Source organism: Nomascus leucogenys, chromosome 2, assembly GCF_006542625.1.
Source record: "Nomascus leucogenys isolate Asia chromosome 2, Asia_NLE_v1, whole genome shotgun sequence".
Lineage (NCBI taxonomy): Eukaryota > Metazoa > Chordata > Mammalia > Primates > Hylobatidae > Nomascus > Nomascus leucogenys.
Window position 1 is genome coordinate 70,008,598 of NC_044382.1, and position 16,013 is coordinate 70,024,610.

At 42.1% G+C, this 16,013-nt stretch overlaps 1 protein-coding gene across 4 annotated transcripts in view; it reads right to left on the reverse strand.

The window, feature by feature from the left end:
• TENT4B (terminal nucleotidyltransferase 4B) overlaps positions 1–16,013 on the reverse strand; it is an 80,906-nt gene that overhangs the window by 16,838 nt on the left and 48,055 nt on the right. For all 4 annotated transcript variants that reach the window (XM_030797304.1, XM_030797294.1, XM_030797297.1 and 1 more), the window contains 2 exons: positions 3,870–3,993; positions 723–769 (listed from right to left, as the gene is read on the reverse strand). In XM_030797304.1, the coding sequence (XP_030653164.1) occupies positions 723–769; positions 3,870–3,993 (171 nt within the window). The remainder of the gene's footprint in view (positions 1–722; positions 770–3,869; positions 3,994–16,013) is intronic.

The following is a 16,013-nucleotide window of genomic DNA, read 5'->3' on the forward strand; positions in this document are numbered from 1 at the left end:
AAGAGATCTGTACCCTGAATTTCTGGATCAGGATGCTGGAGCCATAACTAGTAGAATGAGCTCTTAATTTGAAAACAAGAGTGAGTGTGAGAGTGAATCCTCACATTCAAGAGGATATATAATCAGACATTTTATCATGATACCACATTAACATCTGTGTCAGTGGGTTAAGTTATGGGACTGAGCAATACTCTGCTAGGTAGTCAATTTCTAAAATTAGTAACTAATTGATTCCACTGCAACATGATCCCTTTTCCATCTCTCTGTACCATCTATGTCTTGGTAAGATGATGTGAAGTGATATTCTACTTCAAGGTACATCAGATTAAATGCTGATAAATCTTTATTTATTATTTTTTCAGACAGAGTGCAGTGGCGCGATCTCGGCTCACTGCAACCTCCACCTCCTGGGTTCAAGCAATTCTCCTGCCTCAGCCTCCTGAGTAGCTGGGATTACAGGTGCGTGCCGCTACACCTGGCTAATTCTTGTATTTCTAGTAGAGATGGGGTTTCACCATGTTGGCCGGGCTGGTCTTGAACTTCTGACCTCAAATGATCCGCCCTCCTTGGCCTCCCGAAGTGCTAGGATTATAGGCATGAGCCACCACACCCGACCCCATTTTGTTTTATAAATTTGTTTTGTTTCTACTCCTTACAAATTTGACAGCCAAAATGAATACACTCTAGGAAAAGTCCTTTGAAAGATTCATGAGTGTACTAACCTAGTAGGTAAATAAAGTCCAGTTTTAAAACTTCCAAATATCTGGACCTGAAACAGAAAAAGAAGTTGTTATTATATTGAGTTATCAGATAAAGTCACCAAGATATGGAGAAATGTCAGTTTTTGCTACCCTCTACTGGTACTTTTTGGTATGACAAGAGCATTTTTTTCTAACCCCAAGCTTCATGAAGCGGGGATTCTGTTTCACAAGCAGACATTCTGAATATAATTTAAACTTATCTGGTTCAAATATGAAACACATAGACCAAAATACAGTTGTCCCTTGGTATCGGCAGGAGATCGGTTCCAGTTCCACCATGCCAAAATCTGAAGATGCTCGAGTCCCTGCTATAAAATGGTGGAGTATTTGCATATAACCTATGCTAGTCCTCCCATATACTTTACATCATCTTTAGATTACTTATAATACCTAGGACGATGTAAATGCTACCTAAATAACTGTTTTTTTTTGGTTTTTTGTTTTTTGTTTTTTTTTTTTGAGACGGAGTCTCGCTCTGTCACCCAGGCTGGAGTGCAGTGGCACGATCTCGGCTCACTGCAAGCTCCGCCTCCCAGGTTCAAGCCATTCTCCTGCCTCAGCCTCTCCGAGTAGCTGGGACTACAGGCGCCCGCCACCACGCCTGGCTAATTTTTTTTGTGTGTGTGTATTTTTAGTAGAGATGGGGTTTCACCGTGGTCTCGATCTCCTGACCTCGTGATCTGCCTGCCTCGGCCTCCCAAAGTGCTGGGATTACAAGCGTGGGCCACCGTGCCCGGCCCCTAAATAGTTGTTATACTGTATTTTTAAAATAATTTGTATTGTTTTTATTGGTACATTGTTATTTTTATAGTTTTTTCTGAATATTTTCAATCCACTGTTGCTTTAATATGGAAGTGTGGTACTTGTGGATACAGAAAGCCAACCACAGGAAACTTTCAGAAGCAGTTCAGATCACTAATGTTCTCTCATTATCCAGAGACACAATCACAAATCCTTAATTTTTGTTCTCTAAGCAGGAGTCTTCGAAAAGATTACTAAATTGGGATCAGACTACTTTAACTGTAGGGCAAGTGTGGGCCTTTGGGTCAATTCCACAGAGAACATCAGGTACCATCGTTATAACATCATGCTGCGGCATAAAACTGGGATGCATTCCATCTCAACCCATGGAGAACGGTGGAACTCAGGCAGAAATACGTATGCAGGTAATTGTAATAAAAAAAGCATAGGCCGGGCACAGTGGCTCATGCCTGTAATCCCAGCACTTTGGGAGGCCAAGGCAGGTGGGTCACCTGAAGTCAGGAGTTCAAGACCAGCCTGGTCAACATGATGAAACCCCATCTCTACTAAAATTACAAAAATCAGCCAGGTGTGGTGATGGGCACCTGAATCCCAGCTACTTGGGAGGCTGAGACAGGAAAATTGCTTGAACCTGGGAGGCAGAGGCTACAGTGAGCCGAGATCATGTCACTGCACTCCAGCCTGGGCGACAGAGCGAGACTCCATCTTGGGGGGGAAGAAAAGAAAAACAGTGAAACCAGTTCAACCTCTGAGGTGAGATGGACCTGGGAACCTAACCACAAGCTCATGTTCCTCATCTGTAGGTAGACAGATGATGGCTGCCTGGCTGGCTGGAGAGAAAGAGAGAGAGATAGACAATCAACCTCCACCTAAGAAAGGTAAGGGTTAAGTTAGATCACAGCTTCTCAACATTGGCATTTGGGGGTGGATAATTCTTTGTTGTAAGGGCCTATACTGTTCATCATAGAATGGCTGATGGCATCCATGGCCTCTACCCACTAGGTACTAGTAGTGCGTACCCAGTCAGGACAATCAAAAATGTCTCGGACATTGCCAAATGCCCCCTGGAGAGCAAAATAACCACCAGCTGAGAACCACTGATTTGGATCACATAGGAGAAAGAATGCGATGTATGGTCATTGCTCATAAAACATTAGTATCCTTGCCTTTTCCCTTTACCTACAGTGTCATATACATACTGTCATATACATGCAAGTTTTACAAACGATGAAACTTCTTTGTTTTGCCAATTGGACAAAAACCTTCCCTAGCTTCCCACCACCACCCAGGACAGTGCCTAAAGAAAAGCTACAGAACACAAAGTAATGGATTTTATTAGTATTATTTTGTGTACTTCTTTGCATACACAAAATTGTAGAACAGGCCCTCAAAGTGCCCTAAAAAGTGATGTATTAACTTAGTACCAGTAACAGGCCAAGTGTGGTGGCTCACACCTGTAATCCTAGCACTTTGGGAGGCAAAGGCGGGCAGATTGCTTGAACCCAGGAGTTCAAGACCAGCCTGGGCAACATAGTGAGACTCAGTCTCTACAAAAAAATACAAAAATTAGCTAGGTGTGGTGGCATGCACCTGCAGTCCCAGCTACTCGGGATGCTGAGGTGGATCACCTGAGCCCAGGAAATCCAAGCTGCAGTGAGTCGTGATCGCACTACTGCACTCCAGCCTCAGCAACAGAGTGAGAACCCATCTCAAAAACAAAAAACAAAAGACTTAGTACCAGTAACAAAAACGACAAATAAGCCAAGAAGAAATCCTGAGTAATCATTTTGTTCACTGACTGGGAGCTGTCTAAAAGGCAATTAGCTGGTCTGAGAGAGATGAAAAATGGCAATTTCAGGAAAGAAATAAAGAAAGACTTATGCGTGCATTAGCCAAAGGAAATGAACTTCAAGTGACAAAAGTTCTTACTTGACATTTTCATTCAGCTGTAAACAATTATATAATGTTTACCCTGGCAGGCTGGAACTAAGTAGTAATGAGGTTTTGATATATCATATCCAATAACAGACCAGTACAACAATGAGGTTTGATTTGTCTTTCTTCTTTTTACACTAGTAATTTCTAAAGATAGCTTGCCTTTAGTAGTTGCTATTAGCACTACAAAAAAAAAATAAAAGTTGTTAGTCATCCAATCCAATGAAAATAATTAGGAAGCCTCAATTTCAAAGACTGCAGAAAATTGTTTGCCTTTAAAATTTAATTAGACCACAACTCTACAGAGCACTTCTACTTGCATGTGAGGACTAGCATGAGATACCAGCAGATAGGCTTCTAGCCCGTGGACAAGGACTGTCCAAAGCATAGGGTACCCAGGAAGGGACTCACGTCAGCGCTGGGCCAGAGCTCCTTAATTACACTCTCGATCCTGTTCACCACCTCCATCCGCATCTTCTCCTCCTCAGGTCTCGGAGACATGTATTCATAAAAATCACTGATTTCTTCATGCAGACTGAAGAAAAAAGCAGAAAAGTTAATATGAACAGGGCCAATCTAATGAGAAATCACTATCTTAAATAATCTTATCTAATTAAGTCTTATAATTCAGCTGATGACTACCTTAATTTTAATGTTATAACTCAAGCTAAAATGGGAATGTACAGAATTTAATCAAAAAAACCAAAATAATTAAGTAACATGAGAAATTTCCTATGCAAAACACTTGTTGGGGTGCTGGTGATTTAAATAAAATAAAATAAGCATAAGGTCTAGCCTCTGCCTTTCCACTTCTGATCTAATAGACACAAGAAAATACTGAACCCAGGTGACACAGGCAAGTTTCCTGGCAGTAGGGACTGACCCTCTTATCTCCTGGGGATCCATTCCTCACAGTAGCAAACAGTACATCTTTCATAATGTTTGCTCAGTGAATTAAGTGTCAAATGAACAAATCAGGCAGTGAACAACAGCAAAGTCTTGAACAGAATGGCTGGCAAAGGCTCCATGAAGGAGCTGAAGACTTTCAGAGCCTGCGAGGTACAGGGCAATCAGCCAGCTACAAAGGCTGTGGCAAGCAGAGTGGGAGAAGCATCTGGAGAGGAAAGCAGGCCCCAGTAGAGGGCAGGCTCTGAATGACTGGCTAAGAGGTTCAAGTTTCCCCCTGTGGCAACAGATAGCTATTTAAATGTTTCTGAGAGGGACCCAAAGAGACTGACTTCAAAAATGCAGCATTTTAAGAAGATTAAACTGGCAACTATGCAAACAATGGACCAGCAAAGAGACTAGACTGGATGCAGGGAAAAGTCATGAATCACTGAGTTGCAAAAGGATTGGATGAAGGCCTAGAGGATGGTGGAAGGAAAGGAATGGGCTCCAGAAACAAAACACACACACATACCCACACCCTGTAGATAGGCGAAGCGCCTGACTATCATCGTGGTGGGGGGCTAAGGATGCCTTCAAGGGCTGAAGCCTGAGGGACTGGGGGAAAACTACTGGTCTGGAAGAAAGGACAAACTCACTGAGCTGAGCAATGACTTGAACGTAGTCAGGACGAGGGACAGAGAGAAAAGCAGCATTCCTTTCTAAGTTGGTGAGGCTGTGAAGAGCTATGGCTGGGAAGGGAAAGTGAAGTGGTCAGCTCACCTTCCCTAGAGCACTGACCACCCATGAGGACTGAGCCACAGAGGTAAGCACAGGGACTCTACCAACTGGGATAGACCAGAAGGCTCGGAGCAACAGGTACAAAGTGCCTTAGGGGAAGGAGGGGCAGGGGGTTTGGCCTGGGGCACAGCAGTGGGAAGGAAGGGCAGCCACAGCTTAACAGAGCCTTGAAGGAGGAGCATGTCTGCAACTGCGTGGCAACTTCAGGGTCCAGAGCAGGAAGCTGGAAAAACTGGCAGGCCAAAAATCGTTTTAGGGAAAGAAAAAAAAGTGTCTACATCCCAATCCCCAAAGACTATAACTTTTGCTACAAGAAACCTTAGAAAGTGAAAATGTGACTGATTAAGCAATCCATAGTTCCTCCTTCTGATTTTTTATTTTTAGCCTAAGGGTCAAAAACCTTGAGTTCTAGACTCAGGTTCTGCCTGAGGGCAGCTGTGTTCCCTCTGACAGGTGACTGGCACTCTCAGGCTTCAGTGTGTCAGGTACAGCACACAGCTGGTAAGCAGGAGCCTTTTCAGGCCTTCAGTTTCAAAACCTGGGCCCTTCGTAGAGGATGATTTACAATAGCGTTTGGCCTGTTTGCTATGCAATATGTCATAAAAAGTGGATCTTAAAACTCCAGAGAGGTCTGTAGGTGAATCCAGAAGATATCCCAGTGAGGACGTTTTCCTTGCTATGCCTCTGGGTACCTTGGGACCTTCAACTTCTGTTTCGAAGTTTTGTTTTGTTTTGATTTGAGTTTCCCAGGTTTGATTATGTTCTCTAAGGTTATCTAAACCCTTCTGCTTCTTAAAGACAGCAGCTGAATGGGAATAGCTGTTAGGAAGCTTATGCTTTGCTGTGCTCTTCTGCACAGGTCGGCTGGCAAAGATGAGGGCCATGAATGAATGACAGAACAAATGGACTGCTTCTTATCTCATTGCGTAATCTGCTGTGAGTGATCAGAGTTTATTTGTAGTTCTAAAACAGATCCATAGAAAAACTGCATTTTAACCAATGGGGGGGAAAAAACTCCTAAATGTGACTGCATCTACTCTCAAGGCCCCCTTATGAATTTTCTAATTCAAATAAAGGCAAAAAATATTTAGCACAACTGCCAGTCAATCTGAAGTCATAAGAAACATACTAAGAATTCATTCTCTGGCCAGGCACAGTGGCTCACGCCTGTAATCCCAGCACTTTGGGAGGCTGAGGCAGGCAGATCGCCTGAGGCCAGGAGTTGGAGACCATCTGGCCAACACGGCAAAACCCCATCTCTACTAAAAATATAAAAATTAGCTGGGCGTGGTGGCGCATGCCTGTAATTCCAGCTCCTTGGGAGGATGAGGCACAAAAATCACTTGAACTTGGGAGGTGGAGGCTGCAGTGAGCTGACGCCTGGGCAATGGAGTGAGACTTTGTCTCAAAAAAAAAAAAGAATTCATTCTCTAAACACTACCAAGTGCCTATGTTCAAGGCACTAGGAGAAAACTGGCTCGTCAAACATGATCCTTGCCCTGGGTCACTTCCATCTAACAATGAAAAGGAGCACTTATTTAAAGCAGTTTTGTAGTGTGTGCAATGCATATGTTCTGCCCTATTCTGCCATAGGCAGCTTCCAGATGAATGATTCAGAGCTTTCCAATGATCACAGCTGCCCAGGATGGACTAGGTTGCCTTGTAGGTTAGTAAGGTTCCTGTTACTACCAGCATAAAGAAACCAGATGACCATGAGGCAAACGAAGGTACAATAAAAGGGCTTTCTGAACTTGGTAAAAAGTTGGAAAAGATTCTAAAATTCCCTTTCAGTGCTGCAGTTCTAGGGTTCTGACTAGCACATTAATTTGGGGGGAATTATTATAGATTTATAAGACAAGCTCTGAAGACTACCCTCAACAATCAATAGCCCATGGCACCACCTTCCTATTTTAGAAAAAATGGTTCCACAGGTTATTGTATTTTGATTGATGCATATTTGCCACACTGGAAGGGGGAAAGAGGAATACGGAAAAAGAGGAGGGCTATTATTAAAGCAAAGCCACACTTGCAAGTCAGAAGAGGAAATCCAATCTCGGGTCTGCCAGGCTCAGTTTCTTATCCACACCAGGCACAAGCATCACCATCTCACCTATATGTAACTAGCTACGTGTGAAACACTCAGAGAACAACCAGATAAAATATCTTGGAACAGTGAGGAAATAAACTTCAAGTACAGATTTTAAAATAATTCTAACAGGCTCTATCCTCGGGACTGAGTAATTTTACTGGCACAGTGCCTTGCATATTCAGGCACTTAAAATACCCTGACGAACTGGAAGTCCGTTTGTAGAGTGTGCACTGTAAGTCTGGCTCTCATTTGAGTGGCAGAGTGGACCACCTGAGGAATTTTGTAGGCTTGCTTTCACATGGCAATATAATTTTATGCCTCTGAAAGCATCCAAGTACACAGAGAAAACTTTAGTTTCTCCCATGTTTGGATCAAAATTTAATACGATTTATGAGTAGGTATTGCTGGATGATACACGCCCATTGTCACAGTTTCTCATATGAAATTATAAAATATATCATACTGAAGTAAGAATGATGGAAAAAAAGTATAGAATACAACTCTTCTGTGATCTGAACCTGTATGTACCCAAAATACAGTGCCCTCTCTAAGATATCAATGTTTTTATGTTAAAAGGAAAAGTGGCTCGGGCACAGTGGCTCACACCTGTAACCCTAGCATTTTGGAAGGCTGAGGCAGGTGGATCGCTTGAGTCCAGGAGTTTGAGACCAGCCTGGATGACATGGTGAAACCCCATCTCTACAAAGATACAAAAAAATTAGCCAGGCGTGATGGTGCACGCCTGTAATCCTAGCTACTCAAGAGGCTAAGGTGGGAGAATCGCTTGAGCCCGGGAGACAAAGCTTGCAGTGGGCTGAGATTGTGCCTCTGTTCTCCAGCCTGGGCAACAGAGCAAGACTCCGTCTCAAAAAAATAAAAAAAAATTTAAAAAAGGAAAAGTGAACAAGATCCCTGTTCACAAAGGAAAAGTCATATAAAAGCAATATGATGAAATGAGCACCACTATATAACGGGAAAGGATGCCAAAAAAAAAAAAGAGAGCAAGAGAAACAAAATTTGCTGGGGTAAAATTTACATTAAAATCTCAAAATTAATAACATAACATTTAATACAACAAGGAGGTGTCCAAAAAACAGATTCCATATTTAAAAAATAAAACTCACAGGTAATTTAGGTTAAAAAAAAAAAAACACTTCTGTTCTGAGGAAAGATCTGCTACAGAAAAGGAATCCAGCCTATCAAAATTATGTGAATTTTATAATGCTTGTCATGGGGTGGGAGGTTCAAGATATTTGGCTGGAAAAGGAAGAACCATTTCACATCCTTCAGCTGGACCACCCTGGGTACATTGTGAGTTGCTTAGTAGCTTCTGCACTCTAAAAACCAAAGGCAAGGTGGAAAGCTTCCTTGTCCCTTCTAGGCCAAGGGAGGCAGATGACCCACGGCCAGCCCCTCTGCTCAGCACCGTCCCCTGCAGCTCATCCACACTTCTGTTCAGGGATGACACTGCTTCCCAAGAGATACCTGCCCAGACACAGCATGTCTGAGCCCACCTCCACATCAAGGTCCAGCTTTCCCAGTTCCATAACTGAAGTCAGACCCCTTTAATTACCAACTTCATCCTTACATGAAGGAACCAACAAAGTTCTATTCGATAACTGTCTATAACAGGACATCCCTCCACCAAAAAAACTGTCAATAACAGGACATGCCCCCAACAACAACAACAAAAAAATACATACATATATATTTATCTCTTAAGGTTCATGATATCCAATTTTGAAACAATATATTGAAAAGGCATTCATATGTATGTGGGGAAGTATAAATTACTACAATCTCTCCTGAGGTCATTCTACTAACAAATGATAATGTTCATTAAATAATTTTTAAAATTTCCCTTCTTTCCATCCTCCAGAAATATTTTCATGAGGGAACAAGGATATCTGTATAAGGATGCTCACCACAGGATTAATTAGGATACTAAAAAATTTAGAAATGATATCAATGTCCATCAACAGGATCCAATCAAATAATAATAGAAGCACCCATAAAGCACTTTCCCTTTATGGCCAATAACCTCTTAAAAAGAATAAAGTAAAGCTATATAAGCTGATAAAGATGTCAAATATGTTAAGTTGGAAAGAAAAGGCATAAAAAATGTGTTCAGCAGAATCCCTTTTGTGTGCGTTAGACATGTGCAGGGGCAGATGTGGTGGCTCACACCTGCAATCCCAGCACTTTGGGAGGCTGAGGCGGGTAGATCACTTGATGTTAGGAGTTTCAGACCAGCCTGGCCAACATGGTGAAACCCCATCTCTACTAAAAATACAAAAATTAGCTGGGTGTGGTGGCGGGCACCTGTAATTCCAGCTACTCGGGAGGCTGAAGCATGAGAATCACTTGAACCCGGGAGGCAGAGGTCACAGCAAGCTGAGATCATGCCACTGCACTCCAGCCTGGATGACAGAGCAAGACTCTGTCTCAAAAAACAAAAAAAAACAAACAAAAAAAGACATGTAAACACATACACACAGAGGCAGACACACAAAACGTTCCTATTTGCATTGCAAGTTTTCTGGAAGGAGAACTGTTAACAGATATTACCTTAGGGACAGGGACTTTTGCCCAGTGGAGGGTACAGGCAGGAGAGTTAGGAAGACTTTAACTTTTTTTTTTTTATCTTTCTGTACTATTATAATTTTTTAAAAAAATCAGCATGTATTTGTCCACTTGTGAAACAACGATTATTGTCTGCTTGATGAGATTATAGTCCAGGAGATTTGTTGTCACCTTTATATTTTCCCACGTGAAAAACATGGTTGTGAGTATGCATGTTCCACCGGCCAACCAGCCCTCTGCCCACCCCACACAGAACAGGGTCTATCTACAATACTGTTAACAGTTATCACATCTGAAGAGGGACTGGAGGGGTCATTTTAAGAAAAATGCATACATGTTAATTACCACTGTATATTTTTAAAACAAGAACTTCATCATAAAAAAATTCACTAAAGAAAACAAAGCAGAAACACTTAAATTACTCTAATAATCTAGCCTTGCAGACACACTTCGAAAGAGGGTGATGTGGGCCAGCTGTGGAAGGAGCTCAGTGGTCTGCCTGTGGGCAATACTGACAGTTGGGGACACAGAAGACCTCCAAACCCAGGAATGCAGTGACAGCACACACCAGTACATTTTGCGAAGTTTCTGCATGCCCAGAGCAGTGTGTATGGTGAGTTTCTGCTAGTGTCTGGCCCATCCTTTCTGGGATTATTTACATACTCAAACGCATTGCAAGGCAAATTTCTGGAAGAATACACAAAAACTGCTAGCAGGACTTTCCTCTGGGTGGAGTAGAGGTCTGAATTTGCACGACTTTGTACTGTTTGATTTTTTTCAAACCTGCCTAGACACCAAGAGAAGTGAGTGACTCAAGGCCCTGGGGTGATGGCAGGGCAATCTGAGTGACATCTTCAGGAGACTGCAGATGGATCTTTACCAAGAAACTCATGCACACATCTAGACATCCCTACAAAGATGTCACCTCAAACTAAACAAGTCCAAAACACAACTGCTTGTCATTCTCTTAAAGCTATTCCTACTCCTGTGTTTTCTTCCCTGAGTTACTGTTTCCTTGAGTGGAAACTTCAGTCTTCCTTGGTTCACCTTTCTTCATCTACGGAGCCAAGAGGTTTCCAAATCCTTGTACCCAAAACCAAAAAACAAAACACTTCCAAATCAGACCCTGACCCTCCACCTTCCCTGACCGTGCTTTGAGTTCAAGTCTTTTTCTCTCTCAGTAGAACACTATGGCAGCCTCCAAACTGGTCTCCCTGCCATGAGCCTCTCCCTTTTCTAGGCCATCGCTGCATGATTACTGAAGTCCCCTTCCTTAGCCTATCTGCATCCCTTCCATCCTCCTTATGGTAACACTGCCTACCTTTCTAGCCTCACTTCCAAGAGCTTCTGAGCTCTCTTCTACGACAGCCCCACAGAAATGGACTGGGGCATGCCTTGCCTTTTCAAGAATCACTCTCTCACTCAGCTTTGGAGAGCTCAAATATTAGCTCCTCTGTAAAATTCCCAGAGGCAGAATGACTTCAGAGCCTCCTGAGGGCTCCTGGAGCATGGCAGACCAGGCCTACCCGAGGCAGAGCAGTCAGGCTTACGGGCCTCCCTATTCACACTCAACTCTTCCTGCTTTGGGCTCTGTGTGCCCAGATGCAGGACTCAACACAGAGAAGCACCTCCTTAGGAAGGGACCTTCTGTTCACAGGGGGATATCTACCCACCCCAATGTCCACACAGTCTCAAAAGGGACATGATGTTCCTTAAAATGAGCTCCGAACCAGAATCCAAGAAAATGGATGCTCACACAGTGTGGCTGAGAACTGACAAAACCAGGAGGAGGACAATTTGACCCAAGAACTATAGATGTCCACTGTCCTTAAAGAAGGCAATTACACCTTTCAGAATGTAGCCAAAGGAAGTCTGCATGTGCACAGAGATAGGGCGGTAACAAAATATTCACAATGAGCATGTAATTTTCTTTAAAAAGCCAAGGTTTACAAGTGGAATGACTAATGGCTTTACATTTTAAAGTTTGCACAATGTGCCTACCTTCTACAGTACTGACAACAATACAAGGTCACTTGAAAAAGGCCATGCCTAAATAGGAAGCTCTCCAGTTCCAAAGTAGAAAGACAAAAAGCCCTCTCCTCTATTTGTGGACAAGAAACTTATTCACTCCCCTAAATAATTTGTACTATCTCCCAAGATTTAAAAAAACAAGAGAGAAAATACAGATGATGACATACGGATTTAAATACAGAAATACAGATTTAAAAGGAAAAAGAAAGAGCCCATATATCTTACTTTTATGAATGCTGCAGGCATTTACAACAGTGAATCATGGCTAAGGAATGCCATATTTGCTATGGCAACCCTTCCTTGGTTAGGACATGAGAGTAAAAGTACAGGGAATGGATACTCGTCTATGTGTCCTAAATTACAGTTTTCATTTTTTTCTTCTTTTAAGAGGTACTCGTGCCTGCTTTCCTAGAAATTAGAGCATTCCTTTTAAATGCCACTGCCAGTTGCACTCAATTTCTGGACTACAGTTTTTTAGGCCAATGTTTCAGAAGGATGGTTTTTCAGTTGATTTCCTCTTGGTCCCTTCCCACTTTGCTGCTATGAAAAGGGATAATGAAAACCACCCGATTCTCCCCAGGCCTCTTTCTTTTGCCATCCAGTCTTACTACTACTTTCAATTGATTATAAAGAGAGAACAAGAAAAGAAATCATTACCCGAGAGTTGCTTTATCTAATTTGGGTCAAAAATTCTTTCCCCTTCCAATAAAATTTCTGAATTACCCAAACTACTCTTGAGTAGTTCTAACAAAATTTGGGTAAAGTTAGGAAGCTTAAAGAAGAACGGTTGATGGTATTGTCTAAGATCAAGTATCTTGAAACTAAAGCTTCATTAATAAATGTATCCCTCAAATGGGAAATCCTCACATATATGAGTGAAGAAAAAAACAAAGCACAAATAAACAAAGTTTAATCTTTCCTTAGCTACAAGGCTCAAATGCCAATAAAAAGTTTGTTATATTCTTAAATATTAATAATGAAATATGGATGTGTTTAACCCACATAATCCCAATACCAAAACTTCATTTATGTATTTATTTGTTGTTTACCTTTAGTGGAAGGGCTGATGTTTAAGAATAGATACTGCTCTGTCAAAAACACAACCATTTGTAACATCTTTCCCTATGTTACGGTACAGGTAAAAGAAGCACAGAACTACCAAAGGGGCACCTTACATTCAAGGACTCCTACATATGAAAATTCCAGTATCCAAAACATACTACTGGTGATTATTTGCTCAATAAATAATTTATATTAAATAGGACAAGCTCCCATGTGTATTTAAAATGTTTTAACTATTAGTAGTGATTACTTGGATAATGAAACTGGAAACAAGACTAATTTGGAGAAAAGATATCACAACTTTCTTTTTCTGCACTGTTGAAATCTTTTGGCTAAGTGCTGGTATTTTTTTTTCTTTTTCTTTAGAGACGATGTCTCACCATGTTGTCCAGGCTGGTCTCAAACTCCTGAGCTCAAGCAATCTGAGCACCTCAGCCTCCCAAAGTGCTAGGGTTACAGGTGTGCACCACTGTATCCAGCCCCCACCCCCTCTTTTTTTTTTTAAATAGAGTCTCCCTCTGTCACCCAGGCTGGAATACAGTGGCTCACTCCAACCTCTGCCTCCAGGGTCCAAGTGATTCTCATGCCTCAGCCTCCCCAGCAGCTGGAATTACAGGTTCGCACTACCACATCCAGCTAATTTTTGTATTTTTGGTAGAGATGGGGTTTCGCCATGTTTGCCAAGCTGGTCTGGAACTCCTGACCGCAAGAGATCTACCTGCCTTGGCTTCCCAAAGTGCTGGGATTATAGGTGTGAGCCACCTCAGCCAGCCACTGCTGGCATTTCTTTTTTTGTTTTTTTCCTTGAGACAGAGTCTTGCTCTATCACCAACGCTGGAGTGCAGTGGTGCAATCTTGGCTCACTACAACCTCTGCTTCCCAGGTTCAATCAATTCTCGTGCCTCAGCCTCCTAAGTAGCTGGGATTACTGACACGCGCCACCATGCCCAGCTAATTTTTGTATTTTTAGTAGAGACGGCGTTTCACCATGTTGGCCAGGCTGGTCTCAAACTCCTGACCTCAGGTGATCCACCTGCCTCAGCCTCCCGAAGTGCTAGGATTACAGGCGTGAGCCACCGCGTCCAGCCCAGGGCTGGCATTTTTAAAAGCAAAAAAACAAAACCAAATTGATTCACAAAGAATCCATTTACATATACACCAAAAATATAATGTGTATAAATGTAGATTGACTTTTATGAGGTCCTATATTTTTTCAAAATTAACAAAAAAATAAATTCTGGGCTAGGCTAAGTGGCTCAGGCCTATAATCAGCACTTTGGGAGCCTGAGGGCTAGAAGATTTTCTGAGGCCAGGAGTTCAAGACTAGTGTGGGTAACATGGCGAGATCCCACCTCTACAAAAAATAACTTTTTTAAATTAGCAGGGTGTGGTGGTGTGTGCCTATAGTCCCAGCTACTCGGAAGGCTGAGGCAAGAGGATTGCTTAAGGCTGGGAGAAGTTGAGGCTGCAGTGAGCCATGTTCATGCCACTGCACTCCAGCCTGGGCAACAGAGTGAGAACTTGTCTCAAAAAAAATAAAAATAAAAAACACAAAAATAAAGCAAAAGGCAAGTATTCAAAATAGACAAAAAACTCATAATATTCAACAAAAGAAAATGAACCCATTTTTTAAAATGGGCAGAAGACCTAAACAAAGGCCTCACTAGAGAAGATACATAGATGAGAAGTAAACATATTAAAAAGATGCTCAATGTCATATATCATTGAGGAATTGGAAATTAAAACAGGTGAGACAGCATTATATACCTAATAGAATATTCAAAATCCAGAACACTGACAACACCAAATGCTGGTGAGGATGTGCAACAACAGAGACTCTCATTCATTGCTGGTAGGAATGCAAAATGGCACAGCTACTTTGAAAGATAGTTTTTTCTTTTTTCTTTTCTCTTCTATTTATTTATTCACTTATTTTTGCTTCCTTACCCTCTGACTCATCTTTTTTTCTTTTCTCTTTATTTTTTTAAGTCAGGGTCTTGCTTTGTCACCCAGGCTGCAGTGCAGTGGTATGATCACAGTTTACTGCCACCTCCAGCTCCTGGGCTCAAGTGATCCTCCCACCTCAGTCTCCCAAGCAGTTAGGACTATAGGCACATAAGACCACATCCAGCTAATTTTTAAATTTTTTGTAGAGATGAGGTCTCACTATGGTGCCCAGGCTAGTCTCGAACTCCTGGCTTCAAGGGATCCTCCTGTCTCGGCCTCCCATTATGCTAGGATTACAGGCGTGAGCCACCACACCCAGCTGGCAGTTCCTTAGCAAACTAAACATACTTTTACCATACAATCCAGCAATTGCACTCTTTGCTATTTGCCATAATGAACTGAAAACCAATGTCCACACACAAAAAAACCTACACAGAAGTTTACAGCAGCCTTATTCATAACTGTCACACCGGGCACGGTGGTGTATAGCTGTAATCCCCATTACCCAGGAGGCTGAGGAGAGGGGTTCACGTGAGCCCAGGTGTTCAGGAGACCAGTATGGAAAACACAATGACACCCTGTCATAAAAATTTTTTTAAATTATCAAAACTTGGAAGCAACCAAAATGACCTTCAGTAGGTGAATGGATCAACTGTGGTACATCCATACAATGGAATATTATTCAGTACTAAAAAGAAATGAGCTATCAATCCAGGAAAAGACATGAAGGAATCCTAAATGCATATTACTAGGTAAAAGAAGCCAATCTGAAAAGGTTATATGCTGTATGATTCCAAGGGCATGACATCCTGGGAAAGGCAAAACTATAGAGACAGTAAACAGATCAGTGTTTGCCAGGGGCTAAGGTGAGGGATAAATTAATAGGTGAAACACAAAATTTTTAGAGCATAAATGTGTCCAGCACCCTTTATTGAATGTTCCATCCTTTTCTCAATGACTAAGTAAATGCTGCTCCAGTATGCCCAATGGCCTGTCCCCTTACTCCCCTGCTAGTAATTCTACCACCCCACACACTTTCTTTGGGAAACAATTCCTAACCCTACTATTCCATGTGATTCTAGTGAGGCTGCACTGCAAAGCCAGTTGGCAGTTCAGGGCAGGAACAGCCATGGGTGGCCCCCAGTTAGTGTAGCATC